Source organism: Phalaenopsis equestris, unplaced genomic scaffold (genome assembly GCF_001263595.1).
Source record: "Phalaenopsis equestris unplaced genomic scaffold, ASM126359v1 Scaffold000167, whole genome shotgun sequence".
NCBI classification, from domain to species: Eukaryota; Viridiplantae; Streptophyta; class Magnoliopsida; order Asparagales; family Orchidaceae; genus Phalaenopsis; species Phalaenopsis equestris.
The window spans coordinates 1156460-1167403 of NW_018164609.1; the positions used below are offsets into that span (position 1 = coordinate 1156460).

The window sequence follows — 10944 nt, forward strand, 5'->3', positions numbered from 1 at the left end:
TTGCTCGATAAGCAGAGATACGTCGGCCGGCGTATTCTGAGTGTTCCATGGCCTCGCCATAGATCTCGGACAGAGGAAAGAAAAGGAGCGAACGCAGAGTAGAAACGAGTGGGGGTATTGAAGCCGGCAAAATAATTTAAATTTATGGGAGAAAATATTTTTTGTGGCATTTACTTACATTCCACATAATTTTTATATTTACATAAATGCCACTAAAATTTTAGGCTTTACATAAAAAATGTAACTATTACATAAAAAATGTAACTATTACTAAATTTTTAAGAGTGAAATACACTTTTCATTCATGAGCTTTAGCCCCATTGTGTTAAAAAGTAAATATCAAACTTTAGTGGTTCCACGTGTAAATACATAAGAATTATGTGGTACTACGTAAATTTTCAAATTTATTTTTAGTTGAACTCTAGAATGAGAGGGGTGCATTTGTGTGTAATATTTGAGTACTTGAGAGAATTCAAAGGTTTTAATTCTACTTTTACACAAAAGTATGAGTATAAATCCGTAAATTGCCCGAGGATGTCCAGTCCCCAAACGGTGAAAGGCCAGAGGCTGCTAATCGATTGAAGCATTTGTGTCGACTAAGGTTAAAATAGTGTGCACTTCTGATATTTTTCGCATCTCCTAAAGAACAATATGTGTTTCAATAATGTCGGCTAGAAGTAGCATTGTTTTTGTGCTCTGTGTGCTAAAGTTTTTCTTCTAGAATGGCTTTTGCACTCCACATAGTGTATCTCTCGGAGAACATCTTCTGTCTTGTTTTCTCTCAACCACTTCAAGTATAGTGAAATAACTGACCTTTGGAAAAGCTTCCCTTCAATGGGGAAAAATTCTGCGGCCTTGATCTTGAACCTCCTTGTGTTGTCAACATGTAATATCTTTCTGATTTTTGGGATATTAAATAAGTAACTATCCAAGTTGTTTAGTCCTTCGTTCTCCTATTATATTGTCTTTAGTTCTTCAATGATCGGTCGGATTTAATCCTCAAGGTATCCCCTTCTCTATGCGGATAGGTGGTCGGCTACTTAGTTCTCCTCGTGAGCAATGTGACGATTTTAAAGACTTCAAACTTCCCGATCTATATTTTTTTCTTTATTCGGGAATTTGGTCCTCATGTCATCTGAGATTTCGAGTTCACCATTTACTTAGTTTACCACTATATGTGAGTCAAATTTGCTAGGAGATGCTGAGCAACCATCCCACAGGCAAAGTGCAGCCTGTCAGTACACACATCATCCACTTAACGTTTGTTTTTGGCACCAATCATTATTTTTGATAACCGGGTTGAATATTACACCTATTAAAAATATTTGGCCTTCAACTATTTCTATACCTCCTCCCGAATCGGTTCGAGCAAGGTGATAGTTGAAGACCACATTTCTGCTTCATCGGCCGAGCAACATGATTGATGTTCAATCGATGACATGCTGCATCGACAGATATCACTAGCATTTTAGTTGCCTACTATCAATCACCATGCGAAGAGCTCCTGTTGAAAGAATGATACTAGGTTAATAGAAAAAAAGCGAATCACTGTAATTCGACTGATAACTCATCCCTTGACGAGGAAGTCCTTTAGGATGCTTTGTGGATTTTGTTATGGCCAGTTCTAGGCCCCAAATTAGAAATCCTAAGGGTGTATGTGAGATGGTTGGCAATACTGAACTTTTTCCTCAAGTCAACACTTCTGCCCGACTCAATTGGCCTTAGTTATTGGTTTAGATAGCCTGCATCTAATTCACCTCCAACCCCACTTTAAAAGGGTTGCATTTGATCAAGTGGGCTGCTTGGTCTTCCGCCAGCATACCCACTTTAACAATACCTCTTCGACTCTTTGCCCATTAGATCTCTTTTAGGTTTGTGCTGATGCGTTTCTCACGCACCTTAGTGATTTATCAATATTTAAACATGGCATCTAAATTTTTATTTTCACTCATGCAACATGTAAAACTTCGAACCATATTAAATTGCCATGCATATTAACACCTTTAATGTGAAATAATTTTTTATTAATAAAACTAAGACACTAAAAGTATTATAAATATAAAATTGAATGTCAGTTTTGTAAATACATAAAAACTCCCCCTTTTGAGTGATAAACTCCCTAAGCTTAATGTTTTTAGTCTAGTTTTATAATTTTTTTTTATTTTCATAATTTTAATAAAATATATTTGATGAACATTTTTAAATTCTAAAATTAAATTAATAATGAAAAAAAAAACATTAAACAAATTGAGACATTTCTAACATCTTATATATAAAACAATCAAAAAAGCAACTTGAAGATTGCGTTGGAGAACCTGCAATCACATATTGACAGAAACCAGTTTCACAAATTACTCTTAAATTCATTCAAATAATAAAGCAAAGAGGTACAAAATCAAAACGTCAAACTTTAAAGAATCCACAAAAGTTCATAACACCGACCAAAACTACAATTTTTCTAACGGTTGGTAGACACTCAACTTAATCCTGCAATAATGGGAACAGAATCAGCCATTAATTCTTCAAAAGCCTCACTTTGAAGCACTCTTCTTTAGCTTTGAAAGCTCACGTCGGATGGAATCTCCTCTCTGTAAATAAAAACAAAAAAATAAATAATAAAATGAAGATTTTTGTGAGCCATGAGTGGCAACCACAAATAGTTACGGATAGGGGTGTAAAGGAGAAAGTCCAGCTCGAGACACCCATGGCCTGAGCTTGAGCTTGAGCTTGATTAATTCTATCAAGTTCCAGTTTGAGCTCGAGCTTAAATCTACGAGTTCAAACCTGACTCGCGAGCCGGTTTATTTATATAAAAGAGAAAAAAATATTAATTTAGGATAGTATTACAATAAAATGACAAACAAAATAAGCAATTCCAAGAGAAATAATAATAAATTACTTGATAAAAATATTTTTAATACTTTAAAGATAAAGTCTTCAAATTTAATATATTTTGAGTATATTTTATATATTTATATATTTTTTAAAACGAGCAAGCTGACGAGCTCAAATCAAGATCGAATACTCCTGAAACTGACCTTAATTTTAGCCAACATGACCTTAAATCTATCAAAATCATTCAGTTCAGCTCTCCTCTTTTGCACAATCAGCTTCCTCCCCCAAGAGCTCTTCTCCCATCTATTCTTCACATCTGCAATAGAAACTACTCGTATAAGCCCATATCTTGAAGGAAAAAAAAGATAACCGAAAAATGTCGACAATGAATTGTTTGGATTGTAAGAAAACAAAAGAAATAAAATAAAATATCAAAATTATAAATTGAACTATTCAATCTTTAATTTTATTGGGAGCATTTACATACATGCCATGCAATTCCTATGTATTTACATATTGAATATCCAATCTTTGCTTTTTTACATACATTTCAGCCAAATCTTTCCTATCATATAAAAAAATACCACTATTTTAACTTCTAAAAAGTGAAATACATATTTTCATCATGCACAGGTAAGGCGGCAGATGTGTAAAGATTAGTTTAGGGGTTGAATGTGTTAATGCATAGAAATTAAGTGGTGTGTATGTAAATATTTCTTTTGTAGGGAGATTACATACATACCATCCAATTCCTATGGATTTACATATCTAACATCCAAACTTTGCTTTTTGAGATACAATCCCACCTAAATATTTCATATCTTATATTAACAACACTGTTTTAACTTTTAAAAAGTGAAATACATATTTACATGCATAAGTAAGGTGACATGTTCATAAAAATTAAAATTTGGGTGTTAGATACATAATATTTAGATGAAAATTTTCCTTATTTTTTCTCATTTATTTTCACTAAAATCCCATGAATCAAAACAAAGACTCGAAAGGTTTTCAATGGTAGCAGACCAGCTGCTTCCATAGCCTCGATCAGTTTGCTCTTCTTGGGAATTCGGGGGATTTCAATCTTGATATCAGTCAGCGACAGCCTTTTGAAGTTCATTTGTCCTCGAACCATGTCAGGAGCATCAACTAAGGCCTGAGATGATAATAGCCAACAAAGAATTATTGATAAAGATTTACATACATACCCTAATCAAAGAATGCAATGAAAATTTATATCATTTATAAATCATCTAGGGTTGTCAAAAAAGCTCTTTGTTCGCAATCAACTCGTGTTCGACTTATTTGTTAAGTAAACGAGCAGAACACAAACAACCTCTTTGTTCGCTCATGCGGGCTTGTTTTAGCTCAAAATAAGAAAATTATATATATTAATTCTATAATAATATATTACATATATTTATATTTACATCTGATCATCACAACTTAACTTCTGTAGTCAAGATGATTTTGCCCTTTCTATTGCAACACCCTAAATCTATTTTTCTAATGGATTTAAACAAGCCAATTTCGAGCAGAAAATGAGCCCAGCCTGAGCTCCTTCAAGCTCAACAAGTTTGCAACCCTAGTTGAACCAATTTAAAGCCGAACACGAGCTAAGCCTGACTCACTCAAGCTTGGATCGTTTACAATCCTAATCTCATCCCTGATAGTAGTATACATATATACATATATAACCAAACTAAACAAAAAGAAGGATACCTACCTAAAAACAAAAGAAAAATTAAAAGTCATTATAAATGAAATAAGAATATCACAAATAGAGATATGAAGGATAACAATATTGATGTAAAATAGATTAATGATATGTTGAGTGCTGTTGAAGTAATTATCAATAAAAACAATATAATAGAATAAGTGCTTATATTCCTCAAATGAAATTAAAAGGTACAAAATAATGGATACAAATATGATAATAAAAGATATGTTTGGTTTTGCAAAAACATGTGACCCATCAATAGGAATAGCACTATGTGAATTCAAAAATAGAACTACAAATCAAATATATAATTTCTTAATTTTAGAAGAAACAATATTTTTTGGGCGTAAGTGCACATGCATGTACAAGAAATACATGTTTCTTACAACAAAATACAAGTTGCACGCAAGTATGAAATATAAATAATTGCATGCTCATGGTGTCCACAATTTTGTAACATTTACATGTTTATGTTGCATGCATCAAGTCAATAGAGTTGAATCAAACAAATCTAGAGTTGAAGCAAATCAGTATCAATTTTGAGTGTATTAAAATTCTAAAAATTATTAAACCAATTTTTAGTTATGAACAAGATCAAAGAATCAACAAATGCAACAATAGCCTTCATAAAACATGGCGAAATATGAAAGCAGGGCGCTAATAATTCTTTTAACATAGATTATTCAAATAAGAAAATTGACATATATGGTTGAACCAAATTTGATGTAAGATATGATAGTAATTGCATTAAAAATATTGCAATAAAAATTTTAGGAAACTGAGAATAAAGCATAAGTAGAATTGGCAATATACCATGAAGGCACAAAAGGTCATTAGGAAGAAAGAATACTTTTACAAAGTAACAAAAATGATTCAAGGAGCTCCTAAATCAATTCCAATTTTAACATAATTTCAGAACAACAATCAGAATAAGAATCAAGATAATGGATGATTTTATTTCTTCTAAAGTCCTTATGGGCTGCAATAAGTTAAAGAGTCATTTGGGATAACTTTTATTTTTATTATTAATTTATTGTGCATATCTTCTAATTTGAAGCATAACAAGTTTGGTAAGTTAAAATAAAATGAGATAGCTTTTTAAAACACTCAAAACATCTAAACAGATGTTTTTGAGTATTTTTAGAAACAAGTTAATTTATTATTGAAAACAAAAATTAAAACACTAAAAAAATATGTTTTTAAAAACAAAAGTAATAAAATGATTTCAAACAAGCCCAACAATTGTTGGACTTAATTTTAAAGTGCATTATTAACATTCAAAGAAGAGGTTGGCAAAAAAATGTAAGTCAAGTTTGAATAAGTCAAACTCACCTCTAAACAATCTGGAAGAAAGAAAACAATGATTACACAAAGCAAGAAGATCAAGATTTTCATCCACTCCGAGCATGGCTATCCAAAGATATGATCTAAGAAGGCTTTAGGACAAGTGAAAAGCTATTTCCATGTGTTTTGGGATTATATAAGATTGAACAGTTATCATACAAGTAAAATCACACATTTGATAAGTTGTCATTTCTATTTTTTTTAGATCTTTCTTTTTTTATTCAATGACTTCATAAGGCTATAAATGGGAGTCCTTAGTATCCTTTTTTTATCATCAATGAAGTGATGCTACTCTCCCAAAATCCTTAGTATCCATTTTAAAAAAGAATATGTTCACAAAGATCTAGGAAGAAGAAGAAGCCATATAAAGAAGGAGTCAACAATGAGGCGGTGACCATCAAAAGCTCCTTATATAAATAATCTCTAATATTTATTTAATTAAGAATCTACACAAGATTGCAATGTTTCAATCTAATTCTTTTTTTTACTTTGGGACGATTGAACTTTACAAGGACCCTTGAGGACTTAAAACCCCTGATATCTTCAAACATTAGCAGATAATTATATCTTTTATCACACTTTTGCTTGGATTATTGATTGGCTTAGTGAGTTAGGATGTAATCCTCTCTTGATTACAATCTAATTGCTTAGATGCGTCCTAAACTCCATATATCATATTAGCCCAAGAACTCCATTATGACATAATCATAAGTCGGATATGAATTAAAAGTAAATATTCTTGATTTACAATGAAAAGAAAATATTTATTGACTCCGAAAAAGCTAGAGCTATAACTTTAATGGTTTATATAACACCCTAGCAACAAGGAAAGAGAAAATTATATTTATAAAATAGTCAACATACCATGAAGGATATTTAATGACTTTCATTGATCTCATCAAAGTATATGATTAAATGGACTAGGAACTAATTTCTATGCATAAAGGAAATGCATATGTAGAAATTATTAAAAATACAAATGACAAAGCATTAACTTGCACTGGAAAAGTTTGTGGAGTGATCAAAGAAACTCCAATTAAAATAAAGATTCTAATTAAAATTTATATAAAGCTAGTATCTACTTTCAGTGGTCATAGTGATACTTGTACAAGATACCCCTAACAAGGCAGTTTGGTGTATGCTATCAATAGAGGATAGCACTAATAGACAAGATGTTTATTAAAATATGAGAATGTTAAAACAATGGAGGAAATGCTTAAAAGCTAAGGAGACTCATGATTAATGCAATATATTTTAGTTATATGATCTATATTTTCAGTTTTTTAAATTACTACAACTAAAACATCAAGTTAAAAACTAGTTGTTATAAGTGGAGTCTATTACACAAAAGAATACAAATAAGAATGCAAATATATGTTCTAGATAAAGGGCTTTCAGAGTTAATGGTGGATTCTGAAATGAAAAATTACCTACAAATTATGTCACAAAATAATAATAATAATAATAATAAAGAGACCTAAAGAGATTATTATTAAATTAAAATTAGAATGATTGGAGCAATGTTTCAAATGTTGACTATCAAGTAATATATAAGTCAGTGGCAGTTTTTAGTGCAATAGAATGAGAATATGATGTACAATTGTACATGTATGGCAAATTTTGAAAACTAAATTAGAAAGGAGATATTGAGATATAAAAGGTGCTAGGAGAGTAGCGCCTATTGAAAGGTAAGTAAAACTCAAGCAAAGTGAAAATATACAAATACAGTAAAGAGTAAAAGGTGCTTCGAAAAACTTAATATGAATAGATTGAAAGGGGAAAAGTGGTAGAACAAACACAACATTGATAGACATAATCTCCATGTAAAATAGGCTTAACACCTAAAATAGCATTCAACATGAATAAACAAAAAATGAGTTCATAAAGCTGACTGCAAATTGTGTTGGAATACTGTTAAAACAAAACCAACATGATATAAATAAATAAGCTCCTTAAATGAATAAATACAATGCAGGTTGATATTTAGATTAATTATTCAAAATCAATCATTTGTGTAGCTTCTAAAATATACACAAACACATTCAGATCATCCAAGCTAAACTATACAAAATTTATAGATATTCAAAATTTTCCATTAATAAATAGAATTCTTAGTGTTATATAACTCACATAACTCATAACAACTAGGTGAGTAAATATTACCTTATCAAAACAAGGAAGGCCTAGTTGAAACAAGTGGGGAAATTACCATAATAATAATTTGCATAACTTAAGCCGGTATGATGATAAAAATATAATGAATAATAATAGTATGATAATCAAAATAGGCTCATGTTTGCATTTCATAATGTAAATCCAACCAAAAGTCGTCTGACTTCAGAAGTAAATGCCGACAAACAAAATGCACACAAATAAACTCTTATAGAACATTTAGGATGGACTATCTGTTGGTACACCTCAACATCATCAAAACCAAAATCTATGAGAGATCACTTTGGATTTTTTTTTGTCATCAAGTAGTTCTAGGGTTCTATATTGAAATGAGTATGTGCGTATTTTCATAAGCATGCATGCTTTTTTATGAAGAAATTAGAATGAGAAGAAGAAAAATTAGGGAGGAGGAAAAATGAGGAAGTATGGTTCTCCTCCAAGGCTTTCTTCCTTTTTTGTTCTCTCCAAAAACTCTCCAAAGCTTAGTTCCTCAATGTCTGTAATGAGCTCACACATTATGCAAGAAAGATAATGGTCTTTCCTCCAAAGAAACTTCAAGTGCAAGAAGAAGATGAAGAAAATGCGAACAAAAAAAAAAAAAGAAAGATGAGGGAGAAGAAGACAATAAATGAAGAAGGACTATGGTTCTCTTCTAGGGTTTTCTCCTTTTCTTTTCGCACCAAGAGATTTCCAAAGCTTATCTCCTCAATGTCTATATTGAGTTCACTCACTTCAGCCCCCAAAAGTTTCAAATGTGCTGAAAACTCAAGTGAAAAGAAACCAAAATCTTTCCTTTATGCTAAGCTTACTTCATCCCACGTTTCCATGTCGATGATCATAGAAAATTATTTTTAATTTATATGGCATGGATACAATTGACCATTTTCTGAGGTGAGGGCTAAGGAGCTTTCTAAGGTACTCTTCGCCATCTTTTCCTAATTAATACGAATTAATTTGGTAAAAAATGTTCACATAAATTAAAACCTGGCCGCTTCCATGCGCCAAACCCTAATTTTGAAAAAAACATGAGTGTGAAAGGGTTTTATGGATCTCTTAGACTATAAGAGGGAATGTATTAATGAAGTATAGTCTACAAACATAACAATGTATATCAATCATGCATGACATCAAAAATTGATGCAAACACCATCCATGCTCTACAACTAGATCAAAATTTCCTAGATGGAGCTAATTCACATTATAATACGCAAACCAGCAATTTCCTGAAGTAGAAGAACATCATAAGTAAAACAAAGAATGCATAAAATCACAATGGCTGTTAAAAGAAAATTGATAATCAGTTAAAGAAAAAAGCTACAGATTTCCATTTCCCAATCCCACCAAAAAAATAATAATAATAAAAGATACGCACTCGATTCTGATCGATGACATCGACAATAACAACAAGTCTCCCATACTCCTTCCCATAGTTGACGAGCGCTACCCTCCCGATCTCCACGTACCTCTGGAAAGGCTACGATTACAAACACAATAACCCACGAATCAGAGAAAAGTAATTCCCCTAAAAACAATAACGAAGTCGCTAACATTGAAGAACGCCAGCCGGCACTCACCATGACGATCTGCTGAAAGACGAACGTCGCACTTCTGCCGCGATCTGCTGGAAGCTCCAGTAGGGTTACTAACGTCGTCGCCGAAGGTCTTATAGTTCGCTTACAGACGTCGCCGCTGAGGTTTTATTCCTGTCCGTCGGATCGAGGAACCGCATTACATACATACCACTAAATTTCTATGTATTCGCATTTTTAGAACTCATAATTTAATTTTTATAAACATGCCACTTTTATAATCTGATGCATAATACTAATTATGAGATCATAAAATCCTTAATTAATAATTAGTAGCTTTTAATAAACACCATTAGGGACTTCATGAGCAGATAAGTTGCTAGAGGGCACAATTGAATTTATTTCATTATTTTGTATGTGCTTAATCTCATATATCTAGAACATATATGTTGCTATTGAGACCATAGTGTTGTTGAAGCATTTGAGCTATACATATTTTAGGTCTTTGTACCATTGGGTTGTTTCTTATATAACAACAACAACAAAGCCTTAATCCCACTGCGTGGTAGGGTCGGCAATATGAATCTTTTTTCTCCATTGCGTCATGTTTAGAGTCATATTTTCATTTAGTTCTAATAAATTGAGATCATTCTTTATACAATAAGCCCATGTCTTTCTGGTTCAACCTTTGGCTTTCTTAACATAATCGAATCTAAAACATCTACTCTCTTAATCGGGATCATCAGACGGTTGACGTTTAATGATGTGTTATGTCATGCGATGTTAGTTGTATGTACATGGGCATAGAGTTACTCTGGTCATTTCATTCATATATCATTCTGGCTCAATTACTCTTATTTTAAACTTCAAGGTTATTATTAATTATTATCATCATCCTAACGGACATGCAAATCATTTCTTAACTAATTTTTTATTTGTTACTATCTTCTTGGTTGATCTAATTCCTTCTCCCCTCTCTCTCGCATTTTCTTGAATTTAATTTAATTATAAGTCACTGAGAAGCTATTGTATTAACTTAGTACTTGTATTAAGATCTTCATGATTTTCTTACAAACAAAATGAAATCTTCAAAATTTTCCCTTCCCCATCATACCACGATCATCTATGTTGACAATCACAACATCATTTATGTTTATCACCTAACTTTTAACTTGCATGTCATCATCATATTGGCTTGGCTAACTCCGCCTCTCTTTCTCCTTTTCGTCAATTTAATATAAAGTTATTATAAAGCTTTGGTATTAACTTAAGCACTTGTATTGTAATACTTTTTCATTTTTTTGAAAATCAACATAATATCTTCAAATTATCCCCTTCCCAGTT

General features: G+C 31.8%; 2 protein-coding genes across 2 annotated transcripts in view; both read right to left on the minus strand.

Annotated features, from left to right (window-relative positions):
- Nucleotides 1–109, minus strand: part of LOC110022125 (AUGMIN subunit 4) — a gene marked incomplete in the record, with an annotated part of 27394 nt that extends 27285 nt beyond the window's left edge. Inside the window, 1 exon segment of the mRNA XM_020720930.1 lies at nt 2–109. Within this exon segment, the coding sequence (XP_020576589.1) occupies nt 2–60 (59 nt within the window).
- A 2288-nt stretch (nt 110–2397) lies between these two features.
- Nucleotides 2398–9756, minus strand: LOC110022098 (probable 60S ribosomal protein L14). Its single transcript, XM_020720894.1, has 5 exons — nt 9646–9756; nt 9444–9545; nt 3862–3991; nt 3039–3151; nt 2398–2588 (listed from the first exon to the last, which is right to left on the minus strand). The coding sequence occupies exons 1-5, from the start codon at nt 9646–9648 to the stop codon at nt 2532–2534; spliced, it is 405 nt and encodes a 134-aa protein (XP_020576553.1). The 5' UTR covers nt 9649–9756; the 3' UTR covers nt 2398–2531.
- Nucleotides 9757–10944: the final 1188 nt, after the last annotated feature.